At 40.7% G+C, this 14,811-nt stretch overlaps 1 protein-coding gene across 2 annotated transcripts in view; it reads right to left on the bottom strand.

Annotated features, from left to right (window-relative positions):
- Nucleotides 1-7,030, bottom strand: part of SUSD3 (sushi domain containing 3) — a 113,705-nt gene extending 106,675 nt beyond the window's left edge. The window contains exon 1 of one of the 2 annotated variants that reach the window (XM_066594592.1): nt 6,704-7,030. In XM_066594592.1, coding sequence (XP_066450689.1) covers nt 6,704-6,788 — 85 coding nt within the window. In that variant the 5' untranslated portion in view covers nt 6,789-7,030. The remainder of the gene's footprint in view (nt 1-6,703) is intronic. The other variant, XM_066594593.1, reaches the window with a different exon arrangement.
- Between the last annotated feature and the right edge of the window lie 7,781 nt (nt 7,031-14,811).

Here is a 14,811-nt window from a genome sequence, read left to right on the forward strand (position 1 = left end):
TTGCGCAAAAGGGTCTTCTGCCTTCGGGTCAGTCTGGCACGAGCGGCATTCTGGCTCCGCCCCTTCTACGCGTCATTGCGTAGCTCCGCTCCATCACGTGTGCCGATTCCAGCCAATCAGGAGGCTGGAATCGGCACACGTGACGGGGCGGAGCTACGCGATGACGCGTAGAAGGGGGCAGAGCCAGAACGCCGCTGCTGCCGGACAGACCCGAAGGCAGAAGACCCTTCTGCGCAAGCGCGTCTAATCGGGCGATTAGACGCTGAAGTTAGACGGAGCCATGGAGACGGGGACACCAGCGCAGGGAAGGTAAGTGAATAACTTCTGTATGGCTCATATTTAATGCACGATGTATATTACAAAGTGCATTAATATGGCCATACAGAAGTGCTTAACCCCACTTGCTTTCGCGAGACAACCCCTTTAAGTTCTTTAAAGGAAATATATCACCTATTTTAGCCCTGTAAGCTATATTTATGGGCTGAAAGTAGGTGACCCGTGGAGTCCAGGGATGTAAGTATTATACTTACCTTTCCTGTAGTTTCCCCAGTGTAAGCGCTGGAAGCCATCACTCAATGCAATGAGCAGCATTGCTAAGTAGTCCGCTCATTCTAAAAAATAAGAATGGGCAAACTACTTAGCAGCAGCACTCAAAGCATTGAACCGTGGCTCCCAGCACTGACACTTGGGAAATGACAGGGAAGGTAGGTATGAAACTTACATCCTTGGACTTCACAGGTCACCTACTTCCAGCCAATAAGCTTAGCTTATAGGGCTAAATGTAGGTGACAGATTCCCTTTAAGTCTTTCCTGACAAGTTTTGTGCTTGAGACCTTCCACCGTTTTTGTAGCCCATCTTTGGGCTTGTTCTATTTTATCAATGTTTTTCTATAGATGAGGTCACCAGAACTGAACATAGTATTACCATGTGGTCTTACCAAAGCTCTAAATGAGGAGATCACAATCACTCTCTTTCTACTGGTAATACCTCTAGCTATAGAACCGAGCATCCTACTTACTTTCTTTGCAAGAGTTGACTGGTGTGGAGAACTAAGTCAAATTAAGATTCTCACTGAGTATAGATCTTGGATAGTTAAGTGGGCTGTGACTGGAAGCCCCTAGGATCAGCTGATATATAACTGCAGCTGCTTATGTCCTCAAACAAAATCATAAAGTTCAAAAAAGCATGACATAGTCTGCAGTAATAGCAATGGGCAGCCCTGAATAATGCAGAAGATCATCCAGATAATACTGTATTAGCTACACACCTCACTCATTAGCAATAATTAGGGAAGTAACAATTTAAAAGTAGAACTGGACAAAAACAGGCTAATTAGTGTTCTTACAAATAAGATAGATCTCATGCATAAAAACCTGTACTGAAAAAACATAGAGCAGATGCCCATAGTAAGCAGTTGGGAAATATTTTAGAAACATGTGAGTATTGTAATGAGGGATTAGTCACTTATTGTCTAAAACACTTTTATATGTAAAGTCCAACACCGTGTAAAACATTTACATTTCACATGATGATTTATATGATCTCATGTGAAAAGTACAGTAGGTAGGTAAAAGAACAGAACATATAATGTAATTAAAAGTATTTTTGCCTCAGTAGCAGTAATGAAAATGCATATAATCGCAATGAGTTGCAAAAAGTTACAATAGGCTGGAACAGGGTGATAAGCTGGGTAACACATAACTGGACACAAATCTTTCATAGTTACACAACTCAAGGTTCAACAATTTATACACTTTTAGTCAGATTAACTATTAAATATGGTACATAAGTCATTAAAAAGGCTTGTGTATGCAAGTGCAAGTCCACTGCTCCTCCTAAATGTTGTTTTCTAAGGTCGTATTCGCATGTTCAGGAGTCTGTTGGCAACTAGGGGCTGACAGAATCTGCTGAGCTTCCACCAGCAATACACAAAAAATTGTATTCTAAACCCCATTCACGTGCTCCAGAATACATCTGCATTGAATATTGAGTGCACAGCAGATTTTAAAATCCACAGCATGCTCATTATTGCAGAATCCATGCAGAAAATCAATGGATCTGCTAGCGATTTGCAGCATAAATCCGAGATCCAGTTCTGGATTGCTGCTGTGGGTTCTCTCTGAAAATTCCATGATGGATTTATGGCAAATCTGAACCAACTGAGAAATGTTTTAAGGTAAATTAAAGTTGTTTTTAAAACTTTCGGTGTGGAATATTAGCAATCAGTAGGACCCAAGTAGAGAAAGATTATGAAGTGCATGGAATAAACAGTATTAGCATGTCCTTAAATTCTACTGATCAAATCAAGGTGGTGGTAAAATAGCAGTAAAATAACACGGGGTCTCATACATCTGAACCATTTGGTTTTTCATAGGATTGTCCGGCAAAATGGAGAGCAAAGTGGGTGAAGTTTATGCATGAAAGTAGTTTCTCTAGTATTTTTCAGGGCACTCTCAGGTGAATTGCAGGGGCTTCAGTATTCTGCTTATAGGATTGCAAATATTAGAGGTACGGCATATGTCTACTGTGGTGTTTTGCTGTGGCGCACTAATATTGCAACACTTTGCTACATCATTACTGTCTTGTGTGGATATATCCAGTCATTAATAAAAGCTAATGTTCAGAGGGTGATGCTCCAACTACACAATCACATACAGAATTCCATTGTACAATTCTACTCCAGGAGGGACTTGGAGTTCATATTGTGCTTACTGGGTCATTACTAGAATTTCAGAACTAAAGTGAAAACTGAAACTCATATCCAGAGCCGATGGGGATAGAACCAGACTGACTCATGGATATGAATCAATAGGAAGCTGAGAAGTGGATTAGTTGCTGGTGGAGTTCATCAGTTTTTAGCTCTTAAGCCTGTCTGTTCAATGATGAAAGAAAGTTTTACCATGCAACTTTAAAGTAGAAGCAGTGATGCAACTTGAAGCTGCTTGGCTCCAATGCAAAATCTGTAACAGGGGGCCCCAACTATAGTAGTTCATTTATAATATTGGTCTCCTCACAGGAAGTGACATCTTATCTGCCCCCTAAAGTTTCAGGACCCAATTGCAACTGCACCCTCTGCACCCACTATACTGTAGTTATGCCACTGGGTAGTAATCAACAGAAGTGATGCTGGTATGAGTGTAACATTACAAAACAACATAGATTTTATGCCATTCAGGGTCTAGCAAATTTGGATGACAACCCTACTTTGCAATACACAACCTCTTCCATTTATAAAAACAAACATGAAATGTTAAAAGACCCCAGACATCTCAGGGTATTCTATACCTATGTATTCTCACACTTGTGTATGCCACTGTATTTGCAGGGCCAGTCTATAGCTAGATAAGCATAGTTCAATACCAAATTAAAGCAAATAGGAGCCCAAGAAAGCAAAGCATGAGCTCACCATCTCCTGTTTCCCTAAAAATAAGACTGTAGTAGAAGCATTTAGCCCTAGAAATCCACCCAAAGCATGGAGAAAGAAACAACCCCAAACCAAACCCACGCAGTTAACTTGAAAAAGTTGTATATCTCCAGCTTCATTAAAAATTCATAAGCCTTTTTATAGTATAATTAAAAATCCTAGGGTGCACAACCCAGATAAAACTGTTTTCCTACATGTTTCGAGCTATACTTTGCTCTTATTCATAGCATACAACAGTACGAGTAAGCCTGATTTCAAATCGGCGTTGGAGGTTCTGTTTTCCTGCTCTGTTCGGGGAACAGGAAAGTAGAATCCCCTGGCTAAATCAATCCATCTTATGATGAAACCGAACAGCACCAAATGGACCCTACTTGACTACAATGGGTTTTCAGCTCAGCTGTCCAGCATGCAGCTCTATTTCTTCTGGTAGTTTGTGTCAGATCTGCGGTGGAACCATTGAGAAGTGGTTCCAGCACAGATGTGAACCTGTCCTAAGAGCAAAGTATAGCTCAAAACGTGTAGGTAAACAGTTTTATCTGGGTTGTGTACCCCAAGCTTTTTAATGATACAGATGAAGCAGATTTTAACCTGTCTACAATAATGTGTTGCAGAAAGTAACTTCATCTTAAGCTATAATGTATTTAGAAAGTCTTCAGTCATTTCACTCTTTTTTACATTTTGTTATATCCAAATAAAAACAATCAAACAAGATTTTCCTCACCATTCTGCACATAATACTCCATAATGACAAAGTCGAAACAGAAATCTTTGTAATTAAAGAAACTGCGAAATGTAACATTATGCATTGACAAAACTATGTAGATCCTTTGGTATGATAATAATAATCATCATTTGTATAGTGCCAACTTATTCCGCAGTGCTTTTGATGCACAGGGAGCTGAATCAGGATGGGGTGGGGTGGTACAGGAGGTATGGGGGCAGGGAGTGTACATAGTGGGTGTAATTTGTGGGCGGGGACTAAATCAGGAGAGTTGGCATGCTTCTTTGTAGAGGTGGCTCACTTGAAAATTAGCTCTGGAGGCTTCACATTTCTCTATAACCCCTTTGAGATGTTTCTACATTTTGATTGGAGTCACCTGGGGTAAATTCAGTTTGTTGGACATCAAGAGTGCAGACTGGAGCCCAATCGAACATCTCTGGATAGACCTGAAACGGCTATCCACAGACGATCCCCATTCAACCTGAGAAAGTTTGAGAGGATCTGCAGAGAAGAATGGCAGAAAATACCCAAATCCAAGTGTGCAAGCCTTGTGGCATCATACCCAAGAAGAGTGGAGGCTGTAATAGCTGCCAAAGGTGCTTCAACTAAGTACTGAGTATAGGGTGTGAATACTTATGTCAATGCTAAATGTTAATTTTAATTATTTTGAGAAATATTTCGATTTCTAACATTTTGTTTTCACTTTAACATTATGAGGTACTAAGTGCAGAATGATGAGAAAAATTTAAAAAAAAATTGCACAAGGCACCAACATAACAAATTGTAAAAAAAAGTGAAAGGGTCTGAAGACTTTCCAAATGCATTGTATAAAGATGCTATTCATCTGTTATCTTAACACAACAAAACACATTGTAAAACAATTGAAAGCATAAACAAACTGTGGCACAGAAAGTTATCACAGCGCATTAAAAGTCATATTAAACTTTGCTGCATTTGTACTCTAATAAAAGTTTATTCTATTTTTACTGAAGCTGGAGATGGACCACCTTTTCATAGTTCATTACTGTATGTGTCATGGAAAGACAATAGGTCAATTTATCAATAGCAGACTTCTCGTCGCAAACATTTTATCCAGATTAAATGACTGGTCCAAATTGTTCTATACAAATCATACAGCAGCGGATTAACCTCGGCTCTGAAAAGCATGGCTTAATTACTGGCGGAGTATATCTGTTACTTGTCCTCATTGTATTGTTATTTAAAAGACTGGAGCTGAGCTGTCAGAATGGCCCATGAAATAGATCATATCAAACCCTCGGGGGAAATAGATCACTTTCCCTATTTCTGAGGCAAACTCTTCTCTAACAAGGCTTCTGGAGTGTCGACGTCTGGGACTGCACTGCTATTTTCCACAGAAAAAGAGGATTTAATTACTCAGAAGAATGGGAATTCCTGAACTGTTTTAGACTTTAACCTCACCAAGTAAATGTGTTCTGTACGAGTAGCAGAGAGACTGGTGCAGCATTAAAAGCTTATGGACTAATTATATTATTAACACCTTCAGTGCATTTAATGCTGTTATTAAGACATTACAGATACAATATGACACCATCTGTGGACATAAAAATGGTCAAGAACACTAAACTAATCAATAATCTGACAAAAGGTTCATGCACCTAGTGTCTCATAAGCCTAAACATTACTAATGCATTCAGATATACAGTAATTCTCTAATGAAAGCTCACAGGCAATAAGAGTCAAGTATGAAAAACAAGTCAGAACTGCAAATCAGCACCCTGGAGAATTGTGGCAAATTTGAAAAAAAAGAAAAAAAACCCCACAAAATTTCTTTGCATTAATTCTGGCACCTGCAGCAGTTTTGCTTGCATTAACTTTCATATATCAAGAGTTATATTTATAATGTCCATGCAATAGACATGTATGACAAGAAATAGCTGTTCTTGACAGATGTGTATAATGACAGCGTTTCATGACGATTTTCAGGATTAATATTAAATCCTCCTCTCCCAATCTTGGTTCAATGAGCCCAAACATAAATTGTCAGATCACCAAAAACATGTCATGGCTACAATTAAAGAGGTTGTCCATTATGGATCATCCCCAACCTGCAGGTTTAGTAGAGTCAAACAGATAACAGAGCCCTACTTTAGGGAAAACTTATCATTCCAGGTCACCCATTAAAATCTGTCATTGATTTTAGTGGATACCTGGAAAGAACTACATGGATGTGACTACATATAAAGTAATTTAGTGCTCCTTATCTGGGGTTCCCTTTAATAGTTTAACCTGTTGTAGTAGTGAGGATGAAAGGTTGTGTAGCCCAAGCAACCACTTTTGTAAAACTGCTACATTTCAGAAACAATTCTGATACATTTTCATAACAATTTCAAGGTTTTATGATCAACATAGAAACAATGTTACCTATGTCCATTTCATTGTTAACAGCAGTGCATATTATTACATTATATATTCTCCATACTAGGGGTGTACTCTACTATATGTTGCTGCATACACATGTACAGTTACTACAGCATATGGATCAGTGACATTGAGTAGACAGACACATGATGCTTACCTGTGCTGTTATACAAGTTATTCTTCTCCTCTGAGACCAGGACAGTCCTTGAGAGATCCAATATTGAGGCTGTGGCTGACTGCATGCTTTCTCTGTCCTCATTCAATAGCAGGAGCAGCTAGGAAGGAACCCTCTGTAGCAGGTGAGAATACTGGAGATCCCTGTAAGAGGTTTAATGAGGCATCAATCTTGCTGCACACATAATGACTGCAGGGACAGGCTGGCCCAGATCACGTCCTGCTATCTCATTAATCTCTAATCTGAAATGGACAGAAACAGTTGAGGAGTGAAATATTTGCTTAAGTCTGTGCTTCTGTAAGCAGCACTGAGTGTGCACTGTATTATATGTGCTGCAGGAAGACAATGCTCACAGGCGCCCACTGCAGGCCACTGTAGTAAATTACACATCTCCTCAGGGACTCGAGTGTGGAAATCAAACATTCCTCATCTAAGCAAGGAGGTTGAGTTTACAGATGGAGATGACACTTTTTCTTCTTCTCTCATTGCACATGAGGAAAGGGCATCATTTATCAAACTGCATAGGCAGCAGGCAGCCTGAACAATAAAAGGTTAAGCTGTCAGTTTCAGTCTCAGTTTTTGCTTGGATGGTAATAAGCATTCAGTTTATCACCAGCCAGTCTGTTCTTACAGGTTAAATGATGATGGGCAGGAGAGACGAGCTGCTGTGAGTTTCATGCCCTCATGATAAATAAGCAAATTTGCAACTGAGCCCTGCTGGATGGATAATAGGGAAATATATCAATGTATGTAGCTGCCACATGGTCTACCCTTCTTATTGCAGCATCACGGAATGGGCAAAGCAGCCAATGGTTCAGTGATACTGGAATTTTAGCAACTACCTCATAGGCTTTTTTTTGCCTTCTTCTAATCAATACTGTAGGGTAATAGTTTGCACTTTATGAACTTGTATATTTTCTCTCTTGCCATGTCATTGTATTTGTCTATAGGGCTACACCATCCTGCTTTCACAGCATATCTTGCTTTAAGCTTCCATTTTGGTGGTTTATCCAGTGGTGTGCCACCAATATAGGCAACTGCCACAGGGCCTGTAGGACAGGGGGGCCCAGGGCCAAATGGCCCTACCCCCTGTCTCAGGGCTGACTGGCCTTCCCCTTCTCCTGAATGTCTGGTCAGTAGCACAAGTATCTCAGTAACCTACAGAGCTGTTAGTCCAGATGCTGTTGACGCAGTCAGTATAGACTGCATTAACTAAAAGAGCAGCGTCTGTGCAGTGACCCAGAAGTGTCACCAAATAATTTTACTGATGGTTATGGAAAATTGTGTAAATGGGACTTCAAATGAGCTTTTAATATCTTGTGAAATGCCTCATCCTGAAAGTGGTGGCTAGCAAATAATTTAGTTTCGCAAATGATAGAACAGTCTAGTAAAACAGATTCCTACTCATCAGCCAATCAGTATTGGGATGATGCAAGGAGTAAAAGTTATATAATTTCTTGTAATGTTCTAGATGCTTAAGTTCAGAAGAAAAGAGCAGACAGTGGTCTAGTGCAAAGTGAGAAAGATAGCTGGTTAATAGGACAGATCCTCACAGTTCCTAACAGACATTTCTAGATTTGAATTCTGGGGGAGAAAAAGTGCATACTGCAGGCAGAATATTCCGAGGCCATGGTGAAAAAAACCTACATCAGTAGTACGTATCAAATAGAGAGGCAGCAGCACTTATAGCCACTACTTTCAGGACGGGATATGGAAGCTTGGATTGTAAAGGACTTTTGCCTTCATCATCTGGATACTGAATAAAAAGGACTTCACTGTTACCTTTCTTGTCTCCCTGGACTCTCTCCAACTGGGGATATCGCACTACACAACACATCACATCAGGGAGCAGAGACTAGCTCTTACGATCAACCCTACAACCTTTCACTGCAGTGTAGCTGGGCGGGAGAGGGGCATATACCATAAAGGCCACTGTAAACATCACCCCAACTCTAGCATACTACATCTGGACCAGCTACACTGTAAGTTATAAGAGAGACTCGTGCCGTGCTGCTGGCTGGACATTCAGGGAAGGGGAGACACAAAGAGGGCACACTAATAATTTATGGGGCCACAGAGAGGACACTAATACCCCCTGTATGTGGAAATAGGGTATCTGCAAATGGGTAGATGTCACAATATGATGAGACCACGGGGCATATGGACTTCATAGAAAGTAGTCCCCCACTTGCAACCCTCTTCATGAATAATAGCAAAGAGATGCTAAATAAAAGCATAAACCATCACAGGAGCATTTTTTCAAAAGACTCCAATTGAAAACTTATGTATTGCATGATCCAGCAGAGCAAATTAAACCTGGAGGAGGTGGAGGAGAGGGAGAAGGAAGAAAATAAATATGAGGGAGGGAAGGAACGAGCTTACTGGTTAGCACTGTTGCCTTGCAGCGCTGGAGTCCTAGGTTCACATCTGACCAAGGACAACATCCGCATAGAGTTTGTTTGTTCTCCCTGTGTTTGTGTGGGTATGTCCTTCATATTAATCCCCTTATATACACAGGTAGAACATGTAAATGCAATGCAGATGTTGTCCTTGGTCAGATTTGAATCCAAGACGTCAGTGCTGCAAGGCAACAGTGCTAACCACTGGGCCACCATGCTTGTTCTTCCATCTTTCTCCATCTCTGAAGGAGAAGAGGACAAATTCTAGTGTGTTTGACTGAGATGAACTGCCCAAGGTTTGGGTTTGCACCAAACGTTTATCAATGTTCAACCTGAACACAGGGTTCGATTGTTTCAATTCACTCAACACTACTGGTAATCTTTTTGTTTCCAGGTTGGCCCTGGACACCAGTTCTGCATTTTATGTATTCACATCTCTAATAGAATACAGTTTGAACAAAGCGTGTCTATGTAACGTGGCCTTCTCCAGTGATTTATGCTCTTTATGTTCTACAGAGAACTCTACATTAATATCAGTCTCATATAAATCTCTCACACCAAAGTAATACAATCAAATTTTTATTTTTCAGTACGCAAGCAGACAAAAATGTCTTTATTCATATGTAACAGACCACGTTTCCATGACAATGGCTGATCCTTGCAAAATTGGCTGTTTATAATGAAAGGCATTTCAAGAATCTGTCACCATTCAGGTATTTTCCTGTTATCGTGTTTATTTTTAAGCTGCTCTTGACCTCAGAATAGAATAGGAATTTTGGCTAAATCATATTAATAAAAACAGAGTCATGCCATGACACATGCTAACCAAAGTGGCACCCACTAGCAAAGCCTGTATGGGCAAGACGGGTGCCGGGGGTGAGTGTGGCTTATGTTATAAGTATGTGAATGAAATAAAAATCTCAGAAAACTCCTTGATGAAATCACTGAGGATACCTTATATCAATAATTTATGTTCAAGAAGACCCTTTACTTCAAAGAGGTTCTGCTGCAGCTGAGATTATAATGTAAGTTAATTGTAATATGTAATACATACTCTACTATGAGTTATATTTAAAGGGGTATTCCAAGACTTTTACTATTGATAGCCTATCCCCAGAATAGGGCATTAAGAGGGAATCCGCTATTTGGGAGTCCCAGCAACTAAATGATTCTCTTGTCTGCCATCAGTGCAGCACTGCCAGACATTGTAATTGGTGGTCAGGGCTGGAAGTGTAATAGACTGCTTTACTCCCACTAAAATCAATGGCAGCTCCCATTTATTTCAATGGAAGTGAAGCCATGTATTAGGCTGGGTTCACACAGGGCGGATTTGCCGTGCGGAATTTGGCCACGGCAAATCCGCCCGCGGCCGCTAATCTTGGGATAAGCCAGCCATGTGGACGAGATTTCTCAGAAATCTCGTCCACACGGGACGGCCAATCCGCTGCGGTAAGTCCGGCTGAAACCGCGGCTGCAGCCGCCGCACCCGCGGTTTCAGAAGATGAAGCATGTCTATTTACTTTTCTTTTTTGTTTATTTTGTCGCGGCCGCACTCTCCTCTATGGAGCGCCGGCTGCAACGGAAAAGCGAGCGACCGGGCCGCTTCAAAGCCGCCGCAGCTTAAACCGCGGCGGTTCTCCCGGCGGAACTCTCGCGGTTTTTGCTGCGGCCAAACTGCGAGATTTACGATGGGAATACGCCCCGTGTGAACCCAGCCTTACACTTCTGGCCCTGACAGCTGATGACATCATCTGGAGGACAACTGCATGGAGGATCACCAGATCAGCAGGGATCTCGAGTGGCAGATCCCTGCTGATTAACTACTGAAGATAGTTCATCAATAGTAAAAACTTATTTAGTAATATGTGTCACCTTGGTGTTCCATGACCTGTTCAAAAGTTTTAGAGCTTGGTGCGCAGAACTGTCTCATTAACTACTCCAGTAGGATGGTTGCTGTTCCCCAATGCTTGATTCAGTCATTTTCATAACAAGATTGATGAAATCCATTAAGAACTAAAAGGGAATGTGTCATTTGAAAATGACCTATTGTTTAATCAAGTTTTTTTAAAAATAATTTTCCAAGTCACGATGTACATTTAAAGAAAGAAAATCTTAATATCTTGCAGTTTTCACTCTAGCTACAAAGTCTAATAATGAACTGACATTTCTTGTTCTTACAGCAGCTTCATGGGCCATGAAACCAATCGACTGGAAGGCACCCAATGCTTTTTATGTGAGTATATTGTGGGTATGCTCTGTGATATGTGCAGAAAGTGGGAGGAGGTGAGCTGTGACCATCTACTCTCTGAACAGAGAATCCTGTGTTATCTATATATAGGTATTACCTGGCATTGTAATACTGCCTGGGATGATTGGGAGATGACTACTGAATAATTTTCTTTATGGAATAGGAAGTGTTAGACAAGGCTGCTTTGTTTGGTGATCAGTGTAAAACCTGCAGGATTTTAATATTTATTTTATTCTTTTTTTTTAGACTACAGTTTAGGGGGAGCTCTATTGGTTCTGCGGGTAAAGGACTTTATAGTCTTGGACAAACTGAGCTATTTCTATTTTAAACTACTATAGCTTCGATTCTGTAAACGCTATCAACTTGCTTTTAGTGTCATTTTAAAGCTAAGATTCTTGACTTTAAAAATACACCAAAAGCTACAGATGTATGAATGGGGTCAGGAATACTGAATTTCAGTTCAGTCAATTTGTGTACAGAGCAGAGAGAGAGAGAAGAAGGGAGGGGGGGGGGGTTAAAGGGGTTGTCCCGCGGCAGCAAGTGGGTCTATACACTTCTGTATGGCCATAATAATGCACTTTGTAGTGTACATTGTGCATTAATTATGAGCCATACAGAAGTTATAAAAAGTTTTATACTTACCTGCTCCGTTGCTGGCGTCCTCGTTCCCATGGAGCCGACTAATTTTCGCCCTCCGATGGCCAAATTAGCCGCGCTTGCGCAGTCCGGGTCTTCTGCAGTCTTCTATGGGGCCGCTCGTGTAGAATGCCGGCTCCGTGTAGCTCCGCCCCGTCACGTGCCGATTCCAGCCAATCAGGAGGCTGGAATCGGCAATGGACCGCACAGAAGCCCTGCGGTCCACGGAGACAGAGGATCCCGGCGGCCATCTTCAGCAGGTAAGTATGAAGACGCCGGACCGCCGGGATTCAGGTAAGCGCTGTGCGGGTTGTTTTTTTAACCCCTGCATCGGGGTTGTCTCGCGCCGAACGGGGGGGGGTTAAAAAAAAAAAAAACTGTTTCGGCGCGGGACAACCCCTTTAAGTGGCAGCGGTAGTGGAAAAGTCCTGTGATTCTCCTGTATATCCTCAGTCCCAAGGAAGGTGTTCCTGTTATCAACAACATCAATCAGAGAGTATATTTGCACTCTGTCACATATGGGGTTTTTCCCAGAAAAGGACTGAAATGATGAGGACTTACTCATCTAATCACTCCTCTACACTGTTTAACCCCGCAGATGCTGCAGACATTGCTGACCGTGGCATCTAAACATTTTTACTGAAAAAAAAATGTTAAAACGTATTTTCCTCTTACAGAAGGCTTTACATATTGAAGAAATTAACAACAAACTACATATAATTGGTATTACTACAACCATAACAACCCATACTATAAAATATTACATTATTTATGCTGCACGGTAAATTCCCACTGAAAAGAAAATTGCCAAAATAACACTTTTCTGATCATCTAGCTTGCCCTAAATAGGGGTAAAAAAAAAGAATTTAAAAATCATATACATCTCAAAATTGGGTGAAATTGAAAAAAAAATGCAATTGCAGCGTTGTTCTTTGGGTTTGCTTTTTATGGCTTTCAAGGTGAGGTAAACATGACTTGTTAACGGTATTCTACTATTCATTGTTATTACAGCATTACCAAAATTTATAAAGTTTTTATTATACTTTACTACTTCAACAAAAAAACTTTAAAAAAAATAGCTTTCTGTCGCTATATTCTGGCCTCCCCACCCTCCTCCCAAATAAAACTTTTATATCAATAGGTATAGCTGTTCCTACAGGGTGAGCTGTAGTTTTTTTATTGGTACTGTTATGAGGTGAATACAACAGGTTTTTTTTAGAGGCGGTAAAAAAAAACAACAAAAACACAATTCTGGCACTATGTTACTTTTTTTATTTCACAGCATTTGTAATCTGGGAAAAATAATGTAATATTTTAATAGTTCTGACTTTTATAGGCTCAATTATAATTATTTTTTTATTCGTTACATTTTTTAAATGGAAAGCTTTTTGATATTTTTAAAACCTTTTATTAAACTTAACTTAATAGAGGGGACTTGAACCTGCAATAGTTTGATTGCTTGTACAATATATTGCAATACTTCTGTATTGTGGTATATTTTACTTTTGACATCTGCCTCTTAACCCTTTCCAATCCACTGTCTGACGTCTGAAGACATTCTGATTGAAGGCTGTACAGCTCTGATTACGGAAGACGTCCGGCAGGGTATTCTTACTGTAGATTACTAGCCGCTCTGTTGTTGGGGGCCTCTCCAGCATGTCGCATACCACAGTACTGGCTCTAGCAAGCAGATGGCGCCATTGTATAATCGCAGAAAGAGAAAGCCCCCTAGGCAACCCTGAATCCAAAATTGGATTGCAAAGAGTTAAGCCCTGCCAGAACTGTCACCTGCTGAGTATGGAGTCGGGTCAGCTTCTGAGCCTACTCCATATACCACCTGCCTGCAGAAAACATACATGCACACCCTCTTGCATGAAGGTGTGGAACAATAGCTCATCTTATGATGACACATGCCGTTTAAGGCAGGTTTTCTTTAAAGTGTACCTACATAGAAAGCAGGATGGAGAGCTGATACTATGGACGCTGAGTCTAAGAAGCTGACAATGGGGTATAAGTTAGCAAAGACGCAAGTTTGGCGTAAAAATGTGTCGCCATTAAAGTTTTAACCTCAGCCCCGGGTCTTCTATCATCAGCATGCCGGATTTTCCAATTTTATGCCCTTTGCTGACTTGATTACGGAGGTCACTGCCTATTCATTGGGAAGGCTGCTGCTCACTGACAGGCTCATCCAATTGATGAATTCCCCAACACAAAGCCTAACACAACAAACAGTACACTCACAGGTAGGAGGCTGAGGGGCACATTCCAATTCCCCTTCCCTTAAGAGGTAATGGTGTTTTAATGGCGGTTTCTGGATTAAATAAAAAAACAAAAAACATAACCATTATATTCTGTAATAAAAAGTTCTACAACTAATATACTGCACTTTTCAACTCCTCACCAATTTTAACCTCTTAGATGCAGGCGTATTTTGTGCCTTAACTCCATAAAGCAATAAGTTATTGATGTAGCCATATGAGGGCTTGTTTTTTGTGGGATTAGTTGCATTTTTTAATGCCACCACTCCGGGTTATATATAGTGTGTTGTATAACTTATTATAAACGATCATGAGGTGAACTACAGTGCTGGAGGAGAATGCTAAGGATACCTTGGACCGCCATGACAATGAACAAGGTAGTGTTAGATTGCGTTAAACCGAAAATATCACTAGAGGGCAAAATCATCAAACAACGGCTCTCTTTTTTTGGCCATGTGATGCGCTCTAACTCACTAGAAATAGTACTGATGCTTGGCAAAGTCAGTGGAAAGAGAAGATCAGGACGACAAAGAACAAGATGGCTAGAGA

The sequence above is a fragment of the Eleutherodactylus coqui genome, chromosome 3, assembly GCF_035609145.1.
Source record: "Eleutherodactylus coqui strain aEleCoq1 chromosome 3, aEleCoq1.hap1, whole genome shotgun sequence".
Lineage (NCBI taxonomy): Eukaryota > Metazoa > Chordata > Amphibia > Anura > Eleutherodactylidae > Eleutherodactylus > Eleutherodactylus coqui.